The 23,920-nt window shown below is 38.3% G+C and overlaps 2 protein-coding genes across 20 annotated transcripts in view; one reads left to right on the top strand and one right to left on the bottom strand.

Annotated features, from left to right (window-relative positions):
- LOC107094191 (receptor-type tyrosine-protein phosphatase delta-like) overlaps window positions 1–17,154 on the top strand; it is a 213,406-nt gene extending 196,252 nt beyond the window's left edge. For all 16 annotated transcript variants that reach the window (XM_015389642.1, XM_015389649.1, XM_015389647.1 and 13 more), the window contains 7 exons: window positions 1,073–1,358; window positions 4,017–4,195; window positions 4,280–4,406; window positions 6,679–6,804; window positions 6,894–7,048; window positions 12,203–12,338; window positions 12,451–17,154. In XM_015389642.1, coding sequence (XP_015245128.1) covers window positions 1,073–1,358; window positions 4,017–4,195; window positions 4,280–4,406; window positions 6,679–6,804; window positions 6,894–7,048; window positions 12,203–12,338; window positions 12,451–12,519 — 1,078 coding nt within the window. In that variant the 3' untranslated portion in view covers window positions 12,520–17,154. The remainder of the gene's footprint in view (window positions 1–1,072; window positions 1,359–4,016; window positions 4,196–4,279; window positions 4,407–6,678; window positions 6,805–6,893; window positions 7,049–12,202; window positions 12,339–12,450) is intronic.
- Window positions 17,155–22,446: 5,292 nt separating this feature from the next.
- The window catches only part of kdm4c (lysine (K)-specific demethylase 4C), a 45,597-nt gene continuing 44,123 nt past the window's right edge, over window positions 22,447–23,920 (bottom strand). For 3 of the 4 annotated variants that reach the window (XM_015389675.1, XM_015389677.1, XM_015389676.1), the window contains exons 21-22: window positions 23,547–23,639; window positions 22,447–23,445 (exon numbers count right to left, since the gene is read on the bottom strand). In XM_015389675.1, the coding sequence (XP_015245161.1) occupies window positions 23,278–23,445; window positions 23,547–23,639 (261 nt within the window). In that variant the 3' untranslated portion in view covers window positions 22,447–23,277. The remainder of the gene's footprint in view (window positions 23,446–23,546; window positions 23,640–23,920) is intronic. The other variant, XM_015389678.1, reaches the window with a different exon arrangement.

Raw genomic sequence — 23,920 nt, 5'->3', positions numbered from 1 at the left:
AATGAGTTGCTGTCTAAGCAGCGGGAAGCTCATTTGCTGGATGGAGGAAGATTCTAAAAACGTGTCATTACTGTCACTGCGCAGCGTCGAGTTCCAGAGCTGGAAAGAAACACCTATTTGCTTTTACCAGCAAGAGAGAGAGAGAGAGAAGTGAGGAAAAAGAAAAGTTAGAGCTGAGTGGAGAAAATATGGAGCAGAAGCTCTCAGGGGGAGGAATTAGTGGATATGGACGTGGAGGAAGAAAGGGAGAGGGATCGGAGACAATGATTGAAGGAAAGTGGTATCAGGGGGAGTGGGAGTCAGAGGGGGGAGACTGGTGCAGAATGGGAGAGCAAGGTGAGGTGAAATCCAGGACGCAATGAATGAAAATGATGAATTAAAGAATCACAGCGATGGGGAGAAAATGGAGTGTGAAGAAAAAAAAAAAAAAGCAGAAATGTGAGAGTGAAAAAGTGTCTGTGCTGGTGTGCAAGTTTCAGACGAGTACTTGGAGGGAAGATAAAGAGGCAGGGGGATGAGGGCAGGAGGCTGGCAGGAGAGAAGCTCTTCCTAATCTTCTGTCACAGTCAGATGGAGTATCCAGCAGGATTATCAGTCAAATTTAATTATCTCGGCAAGACTCCATCATGATGTGCCTTAACACATCAACCAGCCTCCACAGACCCAATCTCATTCCACCTGAACATACACGCACACACAGAGTAATATTAATGTAATCACATAAAGGGCTTTCTATCCGCTGGCAGAAACCTGCTCGGTCAGGTCGTCTCACCATTTAGCTACCAGCACAGCAGAAATGTGAAGTGTTTGGGTTGGCAGCTAAATGTATTAAGTTTCTGGATTATATATCGATAGGGGTGATATATTTATAAAGCTGACTCATTGCTGATTTCCATTTTTTACGTGTTTACATGTTGGAACTATCACCAATTGGCTGTTTTGCCTCATTTAAGCACCAAACGTTGGAGCTGTCCAGGCCCAGATTTAGTACTTACACTGCTGATATTAAACCTAGGGTGAGACAATCACATCGCCATCTGTCAGCTCATTTATTTATTCATTATGACCTCAGCGCTGGTGTGGGTCGAACCGGCTGCTTCATCGTCATCGACGGCATGACGGAGCGCATCAAGCACGAGAAAACCATCGACATTTACGGCCACGTCACGCTGATGCGCTCCCAGAGGAACTACATGGTCCAGACAGAAGATCAGTACATCTTCATCCACGATGCTCTGCTGGAGGCGGTAACGTGCGGGAACACTGAGGTCCCTGCCAGGAACCTGTACTCCTACATCCAGAGGCTGACCCAGATTGAGCCTGGGGAGAACGTCACCGGCATGGAGGTGGAGTTCAAGGTGAGGAAACATGTCTGCCTGACTGAGGAAGGGAATGGACTTAGGCCAGCATGCTATTAGGAATGCAATATTATTGTTAATGAACAATAATATTGCATTCCTGCATTTTCCTCATCCTCGTCTTTCTTGTCTGTCATCACAATATCTTCCATCATCTCTTGACATTTTTAGCCTCTGATATTGTTGTTAAAAGCCTGGGCATTTCATGTTAGTTCAGCTGTCCAAGCATTGAAGCCAAAGACATTATTCCAGAGCGTGAATGCACTTTAAACATTAGAAAGCTGTGCCACATTATTAAAGCTTTGCATTGTGCAGTTTTCTGCAGGAAGACAGCTGGACTGAAACTCTTCTAAAGTCAAAGACGATATTGAATTTAATTAAATTCAATTACTAATTCACTAATTAAAGTGAGTGACTTTAGTGCCCCTTGTGCCAAAAAGAAGTACTGCAATTAAAAATACCAGGAACGTGAATTGATGATAAATAAAAATAAATCTTCTAAAAGTTTTTTTTTTCTTGGTTCCAAATCAATATTCCCAATTCTTTATTTTATACCACAGTTTTGGACCCAATCCTTATTCATTTACACCTCTAAAGCAGGCAGTGCCAGACCCCTATGTGATTCTTTGCTGTCCTAACTTTAAACAACGTAAACAGGAATGACTATTGGTATAATAAAGATGAATATAGATTAGATATAAAAAAAAAACTTAGCATTTCTCCTGTATTCATGTTACATAGAAGTTTCCTGTAGGTTTTTCCAGCTCTGTAAAGGGAAACCATTTTCAGAAACCTGTACTGCATAAAGGAAGTTAAATTATATCCATAAATAAACAAAAAAAGCAGCAGTAAAAAAAATACAAATAATGAAAAGTTAGTTAAACTAAAATAAATATTACTAATTATTACCCGCTTTGATTGAATTGAGCCTGAGGAAAGCGGCAGAACATAAAACCCTCTAATGTAGGGAGATGTTAGAATGGCTGTTAACCTCTAAGCTCCTTACGATTGTTATATTACTACCTATAATAGCAGCCTCTGTACTTCACTCACTTGTGCTTTATGTTTTACTAGTTATAGTTTCAGTCCTTAAAGGGCGCTTTATACAATGGAGCCTGAGAGGTTGCAGCTTTATGATATCAGCCTTCATAGATCTGCTGGTGCTTTCAGAGAGAATTCGCTTTTAAAGTTGGTTATCACATCTTAAAATAGAAGTCCTACTTTTACAGATTTATTGAGCTGGTTTCTAAACGGAGCAGACCAGCAGCAGACATCAGACCTGAAGCTGTTTTCCTCTTTTAACTGTTTTTCCTCTGATATCCACTTTTTCGCTGATAAGATCTCTGCAGGCCTGACTAGTCTGGCTTCCTCAGGTATATATATAGCAAAAGCAGGAGGCTTCAATTTTCCCAGGAAATGGTTTATGTCTGTTCAGACTTTACAGTTAAATCAGAGCGACTCCATGCTTTCTCCTCCATCCTATGGCCCTGCATTCCCCTTTAAATATCAGTGGGTTCTCCTTCGATTGTAAACCATAAAGCATCGTCTCCTCTGCTCTTTCATCTCGGTAGAACACCCACGGGACGTCGTGGGTCACCATCTGAAGCTCCCACCACTAGAGAAACACTAAAAAGCGTGGGGGATTTCTCACAGAGGATGGCGTCACATAAAAAAAGAAAAGAAAAGCTGAAGCATGTCTGTGAGAAAATCAACAAGCGCAGTTCCCTGGCTCCACGTTTAAGACGCCGTGTTTTTGTTTCCCCCTCTCTAGACGAGTTCAAAGCTGGTATTGGCATGTGTCGAATGGAGGGGTAAAGACGTGTTTGCTTGCTGATAAAACAGACGGCGTGAAGAGTTACTGCTGTTGATGCTGGAAAGTCAGTTCAAAGTTCATCGCCGGATGACTGGTGGACCTGTGGTCGGGTGGGGGGGGATTTTCCATCTTAGCTCGTCTGTAAGAAAACAAGGTAGTGCTGGTTCTTTCACAGCCGCTCGGTTGCCAGACTCCATTGTTCTGCCAGAGTCTGCGGTCTCTGCCTCGACCCATTTTTATGTTGCTCTGTCTCTCATTTAAAGATCATGTCATCCAATGGTCGAGGCTGAGGGGAGTCATCCCACTGTCTACACTTGTACTTACATACAATCATGTTTTTTATTTCTTTATATCACTCTTTTAAAGGGGGGGTCTTTTTTCGTCTTCTGGTGCATGATTATGTGTGGTTCACATATGTGAGCTGAGACACTGTGGGGCCTTGTGGTTTCCTGCACCCCAACTCTTGATTTTTCTTCTGCTCTGTTTCGTCTCGTTACATTCGCCCCCTTCCGTTCCCCGAACCGCTGCCCCGATCCCTCTGAGTCGCCCCCGCTTTGTTTATTCAATTTAAGATGTCTGGCTAAATATCCTGAGGCCTGCCTGCTTTAGCTGATCATCCTATTTCACTTGTCCAGCTCGCCAGAGGAAGTCCAGACCGTCTGTTGAACGCATTTCAACATGCTCCTTGAATTTATCTAAATTTGTTTTTCCGTTTTCTTTTTCCTTCTGTTGATCCATATCTGTCTGGAGTGGGAAGTGGGTTATGATCTCACAAACATCTCAAACCATTTGAAATGGTTTTTCTTTTTTAAAATGCACATTACTTTTTTTTTTCTTGCTTCCAGCGCTTGGCCAGTGCCAAGGCCCACACATCCCGGTTCGTAAGTGCCAATCTGCCGTGCAACAAGTTCAAGAACCGACTGGTGAATATCATGCCCTATGAGACGACGCGCGTGTGTCTGCAGCCAATCAGAGGGGTGGAAGGGTCCGACTACATCAACGCCAGCTTCATCGACGGCTACAGGTGGGAGCCCAGCATTAGCTGGAGTGCGTCGTTGCTTTATCTGCTTGGTATTTCTACGTACCAATCATGTGCTTCTGTCTGCAGGCAACAGCGGGCCTATATAGCAACCCAGGGCCCGCTGGCAGAGACCACAGAGGACTACTGGAGAATGCTGTGGGAACACAACTCTACCATTGTTGTTATGCTGACAAAGCTGAGAGAAATGGGACGGGTAAGGCCAAAGCACAGACAAGCTCTTTTGTGTAATGCCTTGTAATGCCTTTTTTTTTATGTTAACCCAATTCTGTGTACTGAACAACCATTATCAGCTCTGCCAATCTGTCCCTTATTTTCTTATCTTGGTAGTTTTGCAACAAAGTAAGAAGGTGTTCTGATTGGTAAAAGGTTAAAATCACATTTTTGGTCCACATGCAAAACTGTCTCAACACTTGACCACCCAAACCCAACTGTGAAACCTGATGCTGGAAGCATCATATTGTCAGGATGCTCACGGTTCAGTAGAGACATCAAGGATGATCAGAGGTGATGGGGAGATGGATGGCAAAAAATACAGAACAATCATGGCTAAAACATTTCTTCAGTCTAAGATGTGTGTTTATCTCCCTGCAGGATAATAGTCCTATATATTCAGTCAGAGATGTGATGGAAAGGTTTAGATCAAACATATACACCAGTCGTCTCTGGCTAGACTTTGTAAGTTCCTGCTAGCACATGCTGGAGTTATGTTGCTCAGATCAATGAGAATAAAATGTCTCTAGATGTGCAGCTGGTACAGTAGAGCCGTGATTCCCAACCGGGGGTACGTGTACCCCTAGTGGACTGTGAGTGATTTGCAACGGGTACAAGAAAATATTTTATTTCTTAGGTGGTAAAATAAAATAGGGCTGGGATCTGTTTTGCTTTGTGAGGACATAATTGAAATATTAAATAAGCTTTTATCAAGTAAATTTTTCCTTATATGTTTGAGTTCACCTTCAGCTTTGACACATTGAAACGAGGCAGAGGAACAGACTGGCTGTAGAGAACAGCCCGGGATCAGCTGTTTATCACACTGAGCTATGGAGCTCATCAAAGCAGCTCAGGTTTCTTGATGAAAACAAAGTAAAACTAATTAAGTCAGCCGGAATATAATTTTTGTTCTTCCTTTTGTTCCCAATTCATCAAGTTCAAACATCATTTTAAGGAAGTTACTCAGAGGAGCTGCAGTTTTATAAATACAGGTTTATATTATGATTTTATTTTGTATTTATTTCCATTTCTTAATAACTCCAAGGCAACATATTTATGTTATTTTTTTATTTTATTTTAGATGCATCGAATAAAATGCCTAAAAATGAAATGCTCAAGTTAAAAGATTTAGTAAAATAGTTTTTGTTTTATAATCAGTTATTGTACTTTCCACTTTTGAACAGTCATCAATACTTTTGACTGAGAGGGGTGCTAATGGTACGAAAAAAATGCCCAAAGAGGTACATGAGTCAAGTAGAGGCATATCCCATCAGATATGGAGCTCTAATTGCAGCAAAATGTGGCTTATTGACTAAAGGGGTCAAATTCTGTACTAATGCAAGCCACCAATTCAGATTGTCCTTTGTCAAATCATGTTCATTGGGCTCTCTGGTCGATAACATAAATAATAATTAGACGTACTAAAGTATGTTTATGTAATGCAGGGGTCTCAAATTCAAGTTCTCAAATGCCAGCAATCTTGACTAACAAAACTGAATTAAACAGATTTAATTTACTCTTTAAATTTTTGTCAAGTTCTGTAGAGTTCACAACATTATTTGATTCAGGTCTGAAGAGGCAGAGACGCATCTTCGGGTTAATGGACAATGATCTTCCAAGACTGCAGTTTGACATCCCTGTTTTGAAGAAGTTGAAGGGAAATAAATACTTTTGCACAACACAATAAACCGTTGTTTGTCATATGATGCTAATGATAAACAGTTGCTATGTTTCTACAGAAAGGGTCGGCATACTTTGACATCCAAACAGCCATTTTTCCCTGAGTCCAGCTAAGTAAATATCATTTAGAGCTGCAAAATATTCTTTGCTAGTAAAACATTTTATTTCTTTAAATATCCACTATAGGAAATCTGATGCCATTTTAAACAACCAACAGCTTCTATATGTTTTTAGTATTAAAAATAAGAAAAACTAAATTAACATTTCATAAAGCTGATACATGGCTTATCTCCCATAGGGTTTAATTTAATGTAATTTATTATTTTTTTTTATGACAATACATTATTGTGCTTTAATGTCATTCTGTTGTGAAAATTTGATTTAAATGTTCTTTATAAAAAACACAAAAGCTTCTTAGACTGGTATTTGTTATTCTAGTTAGTTCTTTTAGCCACTACTAAGAGCCATCATAGAGGGTCCAGAGAGCCACATGCGACTCCGGAGCCGCAGATTGCAGAACTCTGTTCTAGAATCCCTAAACTTGATGTAAAGAGAAGGCTTTATGTACTCTACAGGAGAAATGTCATCAGTACTGGCCAGCAGAGCGATCAGCCAGGTACCAGTACTTCGTGGTTGATCCAATGGCTGAATATAACATGCCTCAGTACATCCTCCGAGAGTTTAAAGTGACCGACGCCAGAGTGAGTCTCCCATTTGCTTCTATGTTGGTTAACCGTTCTGATATATGCAGAAAGTCAAGAACTACAACCCATTTCCTTTCTTTATACAGGATGGTCAATCAAGGACAGTTCGTCAGTTCCAATTCACAGATTGGCCAGAGCAAGGAGTGCCAAAATCGGGTGAAGGATTCATCGATTTTATTGGTCAGGTGCACAAAACTAAAGAACAGTTTGGTCAAGATGGTCCAATTACAGTGCACTGCAGGTAAGACCGTGGTTTGTTTATGTTCAAAATTATTTAATTGGCTTTTAAAACATTTGGGATTGTGACGATCTAAAACTATAAATGAAAATTATCCAGTTCTTTTTATGACTACCCATAAGAATCAGCAGACTATGCTTACCCTAAAAAGCATAGTCTTACACTAAAAATCATGAATTATTAGATATGTATAGTTATGTATATAATACATCTTTTGAGTATACACCTGATCCAATCCCTTATATGGATCTGTAAAAGCATTTTTTTACATCACCTTTTATTGCAGTTGTACTGAAAAGCTGCCTAACATTTAAATACATCGAGAAGAGGAAATATGTATTTCTGAACTCATTAATGTTAAACTGTTTGGGAACCCTAAATTTGTTTTTGAATAGGACAGCTAAGTGCTAATCCATAGACGTCAGGAAGTTTCACAAACATCCATAATTATGTAGCCATGTTGGGGGTAATGCATTACCATAATATATCACAATTAGGCAGGAACAGGGTAATATAATGCATTACGACATAAAATTTGCCAAATTTATTTATATAGCACAATTCAGTACAAAGACAATGCAAAGTGCTTTACATGATTAAAATATAGGAAAATAAAACACACAATCAAAGCAAGTTGGAAAAAAATTCATAAAATAAAAAATGCAGAAACAAAAACGAATATTAAAAAACAGTTGGACTAAAGAAAATAAAAAAGTTGAACTAATGATGTTTCAGTTGAACTGTTTAACTAGAACAGTCGAAGGCAATCCTAAACAAATGTATTTTTAGTGTTGATTTATAGGAACTCGGGCTTTCCGCACTTTTACAGTTTTCTGGTAACATATTACAGCTGACAGTTAAAAAAAAAAATAAGCTGGCTTAAATAAAGAGCCCTACATAGAGCACTATACATGGGTTCCACCATACTATATGAATGTCTGTTGGATGAAAAAGTAGTGGACTCAAAATGTCCCACAAAGCACTTTGAAAAGAAGTGTGCAACTGTGGTCACTAGGCAAGCAGATATATCCCAGAAGGCTTTGCGAGAGGTCTCCACAAAGCATCATGGGATTTGTTCTGGGGGCGAGCTGGGGGTCACCTGACCAAAGGAGAGTGATCATCTCTCTGAACAGTCAGTTAACTGAGTTCGCTATATTGTTCATGCTCCATATAGTGATTGAGGGATTTAGGGGTTAGGGCGGACATTCGGACACAGCCTTGTTAATATATCAGAAGAAAAAAACGGTTTTAAAACATTCGTAGAAGAAAGCTACGACAATCAGTTCAAGGTTTTCTAAATAGCTTAACTTGCACTGATTAAAATTAATGTTGATATTAAAAGAGTGTAAACCATTGTCATGTTTATTTCATGGAAATATGACTTTTTATATTAGACCTAGTGTGGCCACTCTACTCAGGAGCAAATAAAAGGAATAGAAAAAGATCTTGTGTCATGGTGTGTAAAGGTTTGTCTACTTATCGTATATGATAAGTGATCCTTGATATGATCCTTTTGTAATCCTCATCCTAAATGTTTATTTTGGCAAAAGTTACCTATAAATAATCAGCAACTATTAATCAGTAAATATTCTTAAGAAACACATTACTTTCTAATAAAGGTAACTTGGAATATTGAATATATTTTATTTTGAAGGAAACTTCCCCAACACTGTTATCCATATGTACTAAAGCTCAATCTTTTACACACAAGGCTGACCAGTTGTTTGCGCTAGACACTTAGGAGCTTGACTAAATTTGACCTTCCAAGCAGTAAACATTTCAGCTGTGTCTGGCGTCAAATAAACAATGATTGTAAGGAGCACTTGATATGCAGTGTTAAATAGAGTGGTGGGCCTATGATGCTGGGGGCCTGGTAGAATCCTCTAGGTATATGACTTTAAATAATCTTTGGAGCAGTTTTAAAAAAGGTTAGTCTAATAACTAATCTTAGGACTGTAGACATCGAGATCTACAATCTACTACAATCTCTGTTTCAGTATTTGACATACTGTTAAATACTTAAAAAAAAAAAAGAGATCGTCTTTTCTATCCTACACCTTGATATTACATTCAAGCATATCCCCAATTTAGTACCTAAGTGACCCAAGGCCAATAAAGTCCCTCGTCATAAGGATTAGAAACAATTTTAACAATTAAGGAAATGTGTGAAAACAAAGCAATGAAAGAATCTTGAAAGAAAAGAATTTAACATTAGTCATTAAAATGACTGTTGCTATTCATATCCGATTAAAAACAGGAAATGTAAAAGGATAAAGGGCTACTTTACATGTCACAGTGTATTGAAGAAAAAAAAAGCATCAATCCATCCATTTTCTGTTCTGCTGGGGTCGCGAGGGGTGCAGCAACACAGAGACAAATGGGACAAACGATCATTCATGTACGCACTCACACTAAGGAGAATTTAGAGAAGCCAATTAACCTAACACTCATGTTTTTGGACTGTGGGAGGAAGGCGGAGTACCCGGAGAGAACCCACGCATGCACAGGGACACTGCAAAAAATTAGAATCTAAATAAGTAATTTTTCTTAAAATTAGTGCTTTTTTCTTGAATTTAGGAGGTAAGTGAGACAAACAATTTTCATTTAACACTAGAACTCCTACGGAGGGGTCAATTTTCCTTTTTACCTAAAAGCCCTACAAGAGGGTCATTTGTCCCTTTGGACCTCCTGCGGACACTCCTTTTGTTGTGGAAATGTGGCTGTTAGCAGCTCATAGCTGTCACTTGAGTCACAGAGTCGCTTGAGCCNGTGCTTTACATGATTAAAATATAGGAAAATAAAACACAATCAAAGCAAGTTGGAAAAAAATTCATAAAATAAAAAATGCAGAAACAAAAACGAATATTAAAAAACAGTTGGACTAAAGAAAATAAAAAAGTTGAACTAATGATGTTTCAGTTGAACTGTTTAACTAGAACAGTCGAAGGCAATCCTAAACAAATGTATTTTTAGTGTTGATTTATAGGAACTCGGGCTTTCCGCACTTTTACAGTTTTCTGGTAACATATTACAGCTGACAGTTAAAAAAAAAAATAAGCTGGCTTAAATAAAGAGCCCTACATAGAGCACTATACATGGGTTCCACCATACTATATGAATGTCTGTTGGATGAAAAAGTAGTGGACTCAAAATGTCCCACAAAGCACTTTGAAAAGAAGTGTGCAACTGTGGTCACTAGGCAAGCAGATATATCCCAGAAGGCTTTGCGAGAGGTCTCCACAAAGCATCATGGGATTTGTTCTGGGGGCGAGCTGGGGGTCACCTGACCAAAGGAGAGTGATCATCTCTCTGAACAGTCAGTTAACTGAGTTCGCTATATTGTTCATGCTCCATATAGTGATTGAGGGATTTAGGGGTTAGGGCGGACATTCGGACACAGCCTTGTTAATATATCAGAAGAAAAAAACGGTTTTAAAACATTCGTAGAAGAAAGCTACGACAATCAGTTCAAGGTTTTCTAAATAGCTTAACTTGCACTGATTAAAATTAATGTTGATATTAAAAGAGTGTAAACCATTGTCATGTTTATTTCATGGAAATATGACTTTTTATATTAGACCTAGTGTGGCCACTCTTTACTCAGGAGCAAATAAAAGGAATAGAAAAAGATCTTGTGTCATGGTGTGTAAAGGTTTGTCTACTTATCGTATATGATAAGTGATCCTTGATATGATCCTTTTGTAATCCTCATCCTAAATGTTTATTTTGGCAAAAGTTACCTATAAATAATCAGCAACTATTAATCAGTAAATATTCTTAAGAAACACATTACTTTCTAATAAAGGTAACTTGGAATATTGAATATATTTTATTTTGAAGGAAACTTCCCCAACACTGTTATCCATATGTACTAAAGCTCAATCTTTTACACACAAGGCTGACCAGTTGTTTGCGCTAGACACTTAGGAGCTTGACTAAATTTGACCTTCCAAGCAGTAAACATTTCAGCTGTGTCTGGCGTCAAATAAACAATGATTGTAAGGAGCACTTGATATGCAGTGTTAAATAGAGTGGTGGGCCTATGATGCTGGGGGCCTGGTAGAATCCTCTAGGTATATGACTTTAAATAATCTTTGGAGCAGTTTTAAAAAAGGTTAGTCTAATAACTAATCTTAGGACTGTAGACATCGAGATCTACAATCTACTACAATCTCTGTTTCAGTATTTGACATACTGTTAAATACTTAAAAAAAAAAAAGAGATCGTCTTTTCTATCCTACACCTTGATATTACATTCAAGCATATCCCCAATTTAGTACCTAAGTGACCCAAGGCCAATAAAGTCCCTCGTCATAAACATTAGAAACAATTTTAACGATTAAGGAAATGTGTGAAAACAAAGCAATGAAACCATCTTGAAAGAAAAGGATTTAACGTTAGTCATTAAAATAATGTTGCTATTCATATCCGATTAAAAACAGGAAATGTAAAAGGATAAAGGGCTACTTTACATGTCACAGTGTATTGAAGAAAAAAAAAGCATCAATCCATCCATTTTCTGTTCTGCTGGGGTCGCGAGGGGTGCAGCAACACAGAGACAAATGGGACAAACGATCATTCACGTACGCACTCACACTAAGGAGAATTTAGAGAAGCCAATTAACCTAACAGTCATGTTTTTGGACTGTGGGAGGAAGGCGGAGTACCCGGAGAGAACCCACACATGCTCAGGGACACTGCAAAAAATTTGAATCTAAATAAGTCATTTTTTCTTAAAATTAGTGCTTTTTTCTTGAATTTAGGAGGTAAGTGAGACAAACAATTTTCATTTAACATAAGAAAAAACAATTGCATTGTCTTATTTTAACGGCATATTATCTAATTATAGAGTCAAAATACTCATTCCAGATCATCTTATTTACCTGCTAAAGTTAAATACACTTAATTTTGGAAAATTTTAAAATAAATTCTACAGTAGGTCGTTTTTGCAGCGGAGAACATGCAAACTCCATGCAGGAAGACCTTCTTGCTGTAAGGCAGCAGTAATACCCACTGTCGCACTGTGCAGTGGGTAACATCAATTATTTAAAAACAGATTTATTTCCACCAGGAGACACAAAAGCTCATGTCTGTTAAAGCTCACTAACCGGCTAATTAAAAGCAAACTTCTAAAATGTTTCCTCTATCCCTTGACAGTGCTGGAGTGGGAAGAACCGGTGTGTTCATCACCCTTAGCATCGTCCTTGAGCGGATGAGGTACGAAGGGGTGGTGGACATCTTCCAGACGGTCAAGATGCTGCGCACTCAGAGACCTGCCACCGTTCAGACAGAGGTCAGGCTGATTTCCTTATATCTCATTTCAAATATAAACAAGCCAATGCTACATTTTGCATCATCTTCTCTCTTTATCCATGTTTTTTTTCTTTTTTTCTGCCTACTACCAGGACCAGTACCAGTTCTGCTACCGAGCCAGTCTGGAGTACCTGGGAAGCTTTGATCACTATGCAACATAAACCCAGTTGCTGTCTTGTCGCACCCCGTTCAGCCGACTGCTCCCTTTTTTGTAGTATCACACACAACCTGAATACGTGCACTTGGCTGGAACGTGTGCGTGAAGATTTTGCCACCACCTACAGATTATAAATGGGGAGGGGGGGGACAGAACATCGGCTTATCCCCGTACCCAGAAACAGCACTTCTTACTGAGCCATAGCGATCCTGCTCGACCCCCAGGGGGAGGAGGGCGGATGACTCGTTTCGCCTCCCCCTACCTCCCCCACCCAGCCCCGACACAAACACCCCTGTGGGTCAGTCTGAAGAAGCAGCTTCAACCACTTCTCCAAAAAAAAAATACTTGATCAAATATAGATTTTTTTATTATTATTATAATCAGTATTTGGGCGGTTTCAGTGCTTCTGTGAGCACCCGGGTTGCTTTGTGTTGTTTTTTTGGTGTGGAACTCTCACCTCGTCCATCACCAGTTGTAGCATCACCAAACAGGACCAAGCTGCGGGAAAGAGTTGGACTTATACTTACTCCCAGGTGAAGCGGCACGTCAAAGTCTACGCGACTATCCGCCGGAGGAGGCGTAGGCCCTTTAGGTACGGACAGAAAGAACTGAAAACGCAGAGCACAGTATTAGAAAGACAAAGAACACTTAACTTTAAAAAGGAGCACCAAGGAGAGTTTTTTGTTTTGTTTTTTTTTGGTCTCTCTTTGTTTCGGTTCCGAATTCGCTTGGAAACGGACTTTTGTTTCCTGTGAACGAAAAGAGGACATTTCTACAGTAATAAGCACCACCAGTTCAACCTTATTACGCTTCACCATTTCAAATAAGGGAAGAGAGGTTTAAACTGCAAAGCAAAACATTAATTTAGTTTTTTAGAAAGATATATGACTATTTAGTTTTTTTAAAAAAGCAAAATGTCACATTCTGTTATTGTTTTTTTTTTTTTGTTTTTTTACTTTTATCAGTTTTGTCCCCACTGACTACAGAAAAAAAAGCAAGGTTTGTAAGCCGTAGCCATGTTTCTGTTTCCTTTCTTTAAGCGTACAATCAAATCTAATGCGGAGGATGTTCACCGCTTGACGACAAACGCCACCGTCACATACCCTCCACCTCCTACCTTCTATGAAAACACTCACGCGTGTGGTGGCTTGATATCTCAGCACGTGACTATCTCGCCCCACAGAGCAAAGGGGGGACACGAGGGGCGGAGAAAGCCCCAACAAGTTGTGCATTTGCTCATCTAAACCCACATAAAACACAAAACGTACAGGACGTGTGTACAGAGGGAAAGATATGATGGAAAGAGATGAACTATTTATGAATTCAAATAAGCTTTCACAGAGATTTGGGGCAGCAGGAAAGGGATGCAGAGGGTGGGGGTTTGGGGAAGGGGACAACTTTCTCACTGGAATGCTCACATTAGACTTTTCTCTCTTGTCTGATTCAGTGTGCAATAAGTAGATGTATTATATATTTTTGTGTCAAGTCACTTAACTGCAGTTATATGCCATGATGAAGGTCTGAGGTTTACTCCAGACGCAGGAAAGTGTTTTACACTCGATTCAGTCCAGTGTGTCCAGGCAGAGCGCCACAATCCAGAGGTCACAGCAGAACAAAGGATCACAGTCACATTTCAGCATCTATTCAGTACTTTGATTTTAGATTTCTAGTGCCTTATATTACACGCCTATTTTGATAAAGTTACTTTAAATGATTTCTTTTGTGTATGAGTGTGTGTGTATATTTTCTGTATGCTGGGGTGTGTGTGTGATCTGAGTGTAAGTGTTCATGGTTTTTCTTAGGTTCCTGTATATAAAAGTGTTTCTTCTTTTTGTACATTCTGTTTTTTGATTTTTTTTGTTGTTGTTGTTGTTTTTTTGGGCTGTGAAATGTCAAACCGAAGGTTCCATGTGGGTTGGATGGTTTAAATCCAGCAGCTGTTTCAGCATTAGTTTTTTTTTTTCTTTTTAGGTGGTATTTCACTTAGGACTCAGTTACAGATGATTTTTTTATCTGGATGAAGATGAAGTCTTTTGTTTTGTTTTTTTGTACAGCTCTTTGCAAAAGTATTCTCCCCATATTGGTTTTTGAAATGTCATCCTCGATTCTTGATGAACTTCAGAGGGCTTTTGTTGTAGAAGACCCACAACCTAATGAACAATCTTTAAGTTTAAAAAAAATATATGACTTTAAAAGTGATTTTTTGGGGGGGGGGAATCTGAAAAGCATGCTGTGCATCGGCTTTCCGCTTCTCTATCTCATTTTTTTCTTTAAAGTTTTGTCTGCTACTCTGCAAAGTAACATCCAGTGTAGAGGAATTATTAGCTCCTGCTTTAAGACATGCAGGCATTTCCATTTGGATTTAGGTGTAGATTGTGATTGGGTTATTCCAACACATGAATATACTTCAGTTTAACTCTATTGTAGCTCTGGTTGTTTGTTGAAAGTCTCTGTCCTGGTTTAATATAATTTTTTTTTTTGCCCAGTCATGTTTTCCAGATCTCTACCGTGTTTTTCACTATTGAATATTTTTAACCTGTTTCCCGTCTCTACTGAAGAAAAGGATTCCCCCAGCATGATGCTACCACCACCATGCACTGCAGTACGGATGTCGTTTTTAGAATGGTGTTTAGTGTCAGTAATCTGCATTATTTAGTGTTTTCAAGAAGTTTCCAATGTTCATGCTGGTTCCCTTTGGGCCTCCTTTGAGCTAAAGCCTTTGTCTCACCACTCTCCTATAAAGGCCACATTCCTGGACAATTAATTGTTTTTCCATCTATAGATTCTCCCTCCTGTGTTATTGATCTCTGCAGAGCAACTGGGCCGCTTCTCTGTTTAACCCTTGCCTTGCCTCTTTGTTTGTTCAGTGATGGAATCAACTGATTAGTATAAAGCGGGCACTTTGTTTTATAACCTCTCAACCTGACCTGTCTGCTATGTTCCTTGGTTCCCATGATGCTCTGTTCTCACTAATGTTCGCCAACTAACCTCTGAGGCCTTCACAGAATGGCTGGATGTACACTGAGATTAAATGACACCCAGACGGCCTTTATTTACTAGCTGAGTTACTTCTGATGGTAATTAGTAGCAATGCAATGAGTTTAGGAGCATCAGAGTAATGGGGGCTGAAAATGGATGCTCTATGCCTGCACTTTTCAGATCTCTCAAAAAAAGAATTTAAATATGTATAATTTCCCTTCCACTTCACACTTATATGCTATTTTGTCTCAGATGTCACAGATTAAAGTTTATGCTTCTCGTATACACTGACAAAATGTAAAAATCTTTAACCCTGTAAAGGCTAAATTATGAACTAGTTGTTTTTAAACTAGTTTTCATTAAAAATTCTAACAAATCATTTGAATAATTTGAATTAGATGAGCTATTTGTATCATTTGTGATACATATTTCCGTCCATTTAATTATTACATGTGTTTGATAGCATAAGTTTTTCAAGAGCAAATATATCGCTGATGATGTAGAGGTCTTCAAAAACTCATGTATCAGATATGATACACTCGGTATTAAAGGGTTAAGGGATATGAATACTTTTGCAAGGTGCTTGGTACAACTCTTCACACGGAAGGCAAGTCAGACTTGCCCAGCTATGCAGTTATTTACAAGAAGCTGAACGACAGCGGAAATCTTGGTCAGTTTTAAGGTCATTTGGATGCCATCCCAGTCCACCCATGTAACCCACATGAAAAGATTCCCCTGAAGCCGGTCAGTATCCTCATCTGTACCCTTTGGTCCATGTCAGTGTCTCCATTTGTGTCTCTTTATCTAATAATGACAAAGGCAATGAGAAGTTCAGGTGCTACCAACTCAGAACAGATGTAGTCATGTTTTTTTATATCGACGCTCGACCACACGAGAGACGGTCGACAGTTTTACGTTGTCCAGCAGTGACCCTGTCGCCCAGTTATTATTATTTCATATGCATGGTACCCCCTGTTGGTCACGCAGCTTATGGAAAGACTAGCACTTTCTCTCTTTGTACTATGCACTACTAGTAGGATCTCTAATGCCCCTCCCTCCCACCCACCTCACAAAAAAAAAGGGGGCGGGACTTACTTGAACTCTTTCGGGTGGATTGTGTAACGCTCACATGGTTGTGTATATGTAAATAACACAAAACACAGAGAGTAACTGAAATGCATAGATAAACAGAGAAATAGATTAAAGATAAGGAGAGAAATTTATGAGAATACAGAGTGATATCAAAGTTGCACCTGAAATCACACTTTTACGGCACAGCTGTATTGTGCAATACGCCACTTTGTGGATTTTATTGTCCCACAAACAAGAAGTTTCACAAAAAAATATAAAAATATGCTCTAAATACCCCTTCCTCCCTCTTTCCTTCAAATGTGTAATGTAGATGGATAAAACTGGAGTTTATAAACTGTATAAAAATGAAAGTACGATGTGTTTGCTTGGGTCAGTTGCCACCAATTGGTCTGTACATGTCAAACATTCTTCATTTTGTTTCGAGCTCTGAGTCAACAAGTGCTTTTTTTTATTTTCCTATGTTGGGATCTCGGAGCGTGTGGAAAACACAAAAACCCGGTCTGTATGGATTTCTGTTCAATATCGACACAGGTTTCATTTGTTACAAATAAACTCAAGTGAAATAATTGCCGCTGGTGTTTTTTTTTTTTTTTTTTTTTTTACATTTTATTTATCTAGAAATTTCGAAAATATGTTTTTGGGTAAATGTTAATCAGGGCAAAAGGTGTCAATTTCAACAAAACAATTTGGGGGTATGCTATGCAGGTTCCTGATATGTTATGTTGTTTAAATAAAAAAAAAAGAAAAGGGAAATGGATGATTAAGAGGAACAGCATAATGACCCTTGAACATTTTTATTTTTCAAACCACCATGAAGACTATGGCTGAACTCTGCCTTAATGTTTGGCTGCAAACCTCGTCATCATCATTTTGTTTTAACCTTACGTTTTAAAATTTTAAATGAGAAGTATCTAAACTTTTTGCCATGGGCAACTAAATGTATAAAATAAATTTGTTTATTGCTTATGCTGACCTGTTATTATATATTATATATTAATGCAAATGCATATAGTTTCAGTTAAACAAGCAAATGAGTCCAGTTTTTGTAGAAAATTTTAGTTTTTGTAGACATAAATACATAAAAATAACATAAAAGGTTTCATCGGTAAAACAAAATGCCTTACAAATGTTTTCAGATTGACTATATCGGTCTGGATTTTTCTTGGTATATTTTCATCAACAAGAACATGATATGGTTCACTCTCACTGAATTTAATTTAATTCAACCGAGACTTCTGGGTCTGGTTTTTAGGGAAAGTCACTGGATATTTGCAGTCCATAAATAATAAAAATAAATATGCTTTAGGTTGCAATTTCACATATCTGTTGACAGATTTTAATTTAAGTTGATTTGGTAAAAATGACTCACATTTTTCTCAGACTAATTGCTAAAACATATTCAGACCAATCTTGAATTGTTGTTAAAGGCTTAAAAAAATCATCCTGGGAGCCAGAAATGGCCCTCGAGCCACACTTTCAACTCCCTTGCTTTAAAGAATTTCTCTCTCTCCTCTATTCAGCAAATATAACACTCTTTACTGTAACTGACCCTAAAAGCAGAAGTCTGATCCGACATCATACGCTAAAGAGAAATATGTGCCTTAAAATATCTGGTTAAAAATGCATTTAATCCTGGATGGGGCTGCCCAGTGGAGCAGTGGGTAGCACTGCTGCCTTGCTGCAAGAAGGTTCTAGGTTCAATTCCAGGCCTGGGGTCTTTCTGCATGGAGTTTGCATGTTCTCCCTGAGCATGTGTGGGTTCTCTCCAGGTACTCCGGCTTCCTTCCACAGTCCAAAAACATGACTGTTAAGTTAATTATCTTCTTTAAATTCTCCTTAGGTGTGAGTGTGTGTTGACAAACAACCATTGACAGCTGGTGATAGGCACCAGCACCCCTTGTGATGGATGGATAATTCTGGATGACCTGTGTGGTTGAAAGCAGGTCTATTGCAAATCCCAACCTGAGCTCCAAGTATCAATCTACTTTAAATACTGAAGAAAAAACCTCATAATGTGAAGACTTTCCAACCAACCTAAAGCTGAAGAGGTACAGACAGGACCCTTAGATTATGGTCAGGGAGTCATTCTTGTTGTTTCTATGATCTCTGGTTCCTCTTGTTTGAGCTAAATCAGTTAGCAGCAGGTTTCTGGGTGAACTTCAAACAGTATTTGTTGTTCATTTCCACTGAAAAACATAGCAAGCAAAAACAAAGTCATGAAAAATTCACAGTGAAGTCTCAGATGTCAGTATCCAACATCCGCTGACAAGAAGAATTTCTGACCTTTTCCTTCAACCAATGACCTTGTTCATAAGTGTCACAAAGGAAGTCTTTGGTACTAGTGGAAAAGTATAAAATCCAGAGCTCCATCTGTTATAGTGTCCTTAAAATATCCCCCACAATCCTATATAAAAATGCATATCTATATAGTATGACATATACCAAAGGAGACCCAAACAGGATGTGGGATTAGGCCTATTTTAGGCTTTTCTCTAATAAATAAGAACTTATTGTGGATTTTTCAAAACCAGATAATCTTCAAGGTTTTGCTTATAGCATTTATCAACACTCAAACAGCAGCAAGTTTGGATCTTGGATTTTCCGATCAGGTTTTGTTGATCTTGGTCCATTGATTAGAGCCAAATAATTCATACCTTCTGAACATTTTCCCCTTTTGTCACATTATTTTCTCTCTATGTTTCTGGATTTCATCCAATAGACCGATGCACACTGGTGCATAATTATGAATAAAATCGAAACAGAGAAACTATGGCCTGCATAGAGAACACTATGTCTGTAAGGCAATACTTATTTCTAACAAAGATGGTTTTAAAGACATTCTCCAGGTAATGTTGCGTTCAATAAACAGTCGATTTGATAGATTATATTCTTCAGCTTGTCCAAATGTGATATAGGTCAAAGAATGGTCTAGAAGTCAGTAGGTTTTGAGAAGGAGAAACTTTTATCCCGTTTTTGTTTTCAAGTTTGTCTCCGGCGCCGAGCGAACAGGTTGAAAAGAAACTTATCATACCGGCCATAATGATATTACATGTGGCAAGAGTGTTATGATGACATCAGACTGGGGCGACCTCTGTCTACCTTACACAGAACCAAAAACCTGGCCTTCTATCAAGTCTAGATCAGCATGGTTAAAATGTATTCCTTTTTTTTTTTTTTTATTTACATTATTTGTTACGTTTTTGACACAGAGATGTAACATTTTGCTTTCAGCATACATATGGTAGGAGATGTGGTCGTACTCTGATCTGAGAATGGACATACTGAGGGATTCCCTCTGTATCATTCGTCTTTTTCTCATCCGTTAATCCCATATGCTCTCATTGAGATGCACCTAAATCAGAGGTGGGCAATTCCAGTTCCTGAGGTCCGGTATCCTGCAACTTTCAGATCCATCCTTGGTCCAACACACCTGAATCAAATGGCTGAGTTACCTCCTCAATATGCTGTCAGTTCCTCCAGAGTTCTCTCAGTCATCTCTTTACTTGCCTTAGGTGTGTTGTACCAGAGGGACATCTAAAATTTGCAGGATACCTGCTCTCAGGAACTGGAATTGCCCACCCGTGACCCAAATAGAAATCATTGTTTTAAGATAAAGACACAAAAAGAGGATTTTCTAACCAAATTTCCTTATACATTCAAAGGCAGTGAAAGTTATAATCCCACTGCTGAGCTTGGGGAAATGCAATTTCTGTTGTTGGTTTTTAAGGTAATGAGATTAATCACTTTAGAAAATAAATATATTCAGCTTAAAGAGTTGCATAAAGATGAGAGGTAATACTTTCCTATCACAAACATGTAGTCTGGTTTTTTTCTGCCATTATTTCTAAGTTTAAAATGCCTCCATCCCAATACAGCAGAGAGATTTCCTCCTGGGATGGACTAGTTATGTTTTCATTGTTCCATCTCTGTTTGATTTTTCCTTTTCACATCTAACTCATGCAGTGCTGAGGGATTCCCATCTCAAAACTCTCAATTCTGAGGCAAACTGAATGATTTAAAAGCTAAAACTTAACTAAGGTTGCAGGATATAATGTTTTTTCCTTTTATTTTTGCTAGAATGAGGCAAACCTTTTTAAAGTATAATCACTTTTTATGCTAAGGCTGTAAATAGTGTATGACTTGAGGTGATCTGAAAGCATCATGTTTAATGTAAATGAAATGGAGGAACTTCTTATGAAGGATCATGCAAGATAATACTCTGTTTAAGTCAGTTAGAGAACCTGCTGTTAAAAAAAACACCTCAGAGCAGAGGATAAGGATCATTTCTTATTCTCTTCATAATTTACATTATTCCCAATCAATAATAACGCAATACATTATGAATCATGCAACGTTTTTTATTTGCTGGATTGATATAAAGCTGCCATTCATAATCATAAAATGTCTCAGAAAAGTTAATTATATCCTGATCATTTTCACTTCCTTTCTTGTTATTTTAGGGTTTACTAGGAAGCATTTGGCTTTATGTTGGGAAGTTTAATGAGCATTCCTGCCTTACAGTGCCTCTGTGGTCCAGCAGTTCTTTCGGCCTCGTTAAATCTATATTAGAACACAGATCCAGGCTGTGGTGGAGAGCTAAGACTGATGCCTATGTTAGACGTGCTCCTGCTATATATATAAAAAAAAAGACTTCAGCTGTCACATGTGGACGCATTCTATATACTGTATATAACCCATGCACCTTTTTCTTTTTCTCTTTTTAACTATTTGAGCTGATGTGACAAGTACATTTCTCCACTGTGCAATGAATAAGGTCAATCAATCAATGTGAACTCCAACGACTCCACAAAGCTGCAGAGGGAGAGTCTTCCTTCAAGCTTCAAAGACTGTTTTACCTTTTGTGTCTCTAATAAGCAGTTATGTTTAATAAGTTAGAATTTTTGTTCCAGTGAGACTCATTTTTCACCATTAGAAATACTTTTTAATCTAACCTTTTAGTGGGTATTTAACTAACTTTGTATTACACCCAAATTCATTTATTCGGGATGTCAGCTTCGTCTCTAGCTTGTCGTGAATCCTGAACTCCTTAACTGAAGTAAGTCATGTCTGTAGTGTTTTAGTTGTTCTGGTGTTTTGTGACCTCCTGGATGAGTCATAATGTAGTGCAATAAAATGGTAAGAGAAAAGCCAATTAGGGCAAAAAGTCATAACTTATTTCCTTAATGGAAAAAATGTTATCGTCACAAAAACCTTAATTACATCATTGATATTTGAGTACATTAAGAGATAATTTTAGAATTTCCTCTTTTTTAAAAACTGCAGAAGTATAAAAAGACAATGATAAAAGATATTTAAAAGTGTTTCAGCTCTTTGACCAATATTTTTACAGATGGCTGCTGAGTTTTAATTTTAGTCATTCAAAGAAACGAACCATTCCTTAAGTCTGTCTGTCTTACTAAGATGTCTATTTTAAATTGGTCAAAATGATGACATGACCGGTTGATATCATTAAATGCTGAAAAGTTTAACTTTAAGCCTCAGCTGTTTTTAATCGTACACTTTTTACCAAACCGTGACTTTTTATTCTCTATGATATTAAACCCCCAAACGCAGTAGATCTATCATGCAGAATCACACAAGAAATATTCAGAAACAACAGCGTATAAATAATGCTTTCAGGAAATACTTTATTAACCATTTCTAAATGATGTTCAACATCCAATTCAATGTTTGCATTTAGTTTCAGAAAGTTCATTTTTTTTCCTCCCAAACTCACATCTCAAAAATTCACATCTTTTCCCTGATTCCTTAAAATGACTTATTTTCATCTGATCGAGTTTGACATATTCGACATTTAAGTTAAATAAGAAAAAAAATAAACTTGCTATTCTCTCTTTGATTTTTTTTTTTTTTTTTTTACAGCAGTTGGTAGTATTTTACCTCTATCAAGCCAAAAAAAAAAACCAAAAGAAACAAAACAAATAAAGGAACAAAAAACAAAATAAATACAAATTTTAAATAATTTCAACACTGGGTTTGATTTAACAGAGCAACAGTAGCATTTCACATCAGTTGAAGACCAGGTCCAACACAAAGCCATGGATTCCTGTCTGAATATTTTCCAGAGGAAGCGATAAACACGAACAAACAGGCATGCAGAGAGGAAGCCATGACGGTTTGCTTGGACTGGGTCTAGCAGAAGCAGTTAGGAGACAGTGTTAATCATGCAGTGAAAAGGAAATGGAGAATATTACAATCAGGGAACATAAACTTCTAAAATCAAAACTGAAAACTCAACAAGCAGAGTGAATCCAAAATCACCCTTCCACAAAAAAACAAATGGCCATGAACAGGATATTTAAAAAAAAAAAATCATCTTAATTTTCAATGTACAAAGACGGGATTAGTGATTTCAGAAAATGTTTTTTTTTTTTTTTTTCCCTGACAGAGGCAGTGAAGCCCCCCCGTTTATGTAAATCCCCCCAGGCTTCCCCTCCGACCTGTAGTCACGCCGCCCACTCGATCATCGTGGGAATAAAATGTCCGCCGAACCCAGATTCCGTTAGATCACTTCCTGCGATCGTTGCAAAGGGAATCTTTGTGTCGTTAGGATGGAAGGAAGCAGATCCTGAAGACTAAAGCATACACTCACACAGAGGGAAGAGGCAAAATAAAAAATAGACAACAGCTCTCATCCACTGCTAATTCAGTGCATTCGTTTGCCATGACTTCATTTCCCTTTGTGGCTGCGGTGCTCCAATGTGCTTTTGGCAGTTGTACGGAGGCCTGGCAGGGCCACATAGTCATTCTGGAAGCGTGAGTTGGGTGTCCTCTGTCTTTTCCTCTCCCCCTGCGTGGTGAAGAAGGCATCCTGAAAACGCATACTTGAGGCCGTCGACTACAAATCAAGAACAAAGAGAAACAAGTGAGTAGAAATGTTCCACTTGGCTTTTTCACCTTGAAACGGTCCAACCTATGGTACGGTTTACTAATACTTACAAGTCTACGCTTCACCTTTTTAGGAAGATCCTCATCTAAAGTGTAGATATCTTCTCTTTTAGCCAGCACCTGCGATCCATCTTCAAACTCCACCTTAGATTAAATAAAATAGCAATTAGCTAAAGTTTAAGATATATAGTCGCAGTGCATAAAGCATGTGTACATGAATAGGAAAGGATATAAGGAAGGATGCAGGTAAAGTCAGATGGCCATAAGGGAGGAAATAAAGAAGGAATAAGAAGGAGAGTGGAAGAGAGGAGTGTATATACTGTAAAAAAAGAAAAGGACAGGTTGGATGGATGGATGGATGGATGGATGGATGGATGGATGGATGGATGGATGGATGGATGGATGGATGGATGGATGGATGGATG

The sequence above is a fragment of the Cyprinodon variegatus genome, unplaced genomic scaffold, assembly GCF_000732505.1.
Source record: "Cyprinodon variegatus isolate N-32 unplaced genomic scaffold, C_variegatus-1.0 Scaffold469, whole genome shotgun sequence".
NCBI lineage: Eukaryota > Metazoa > Chordata > Actinopteri > Cyprinodontiformes > Cyprinodontidae > Cyprinodon > Cyprinodon variegatus.
This window is presented reverse-complemented; position numbering and strand designations above follow the sequence as displayed.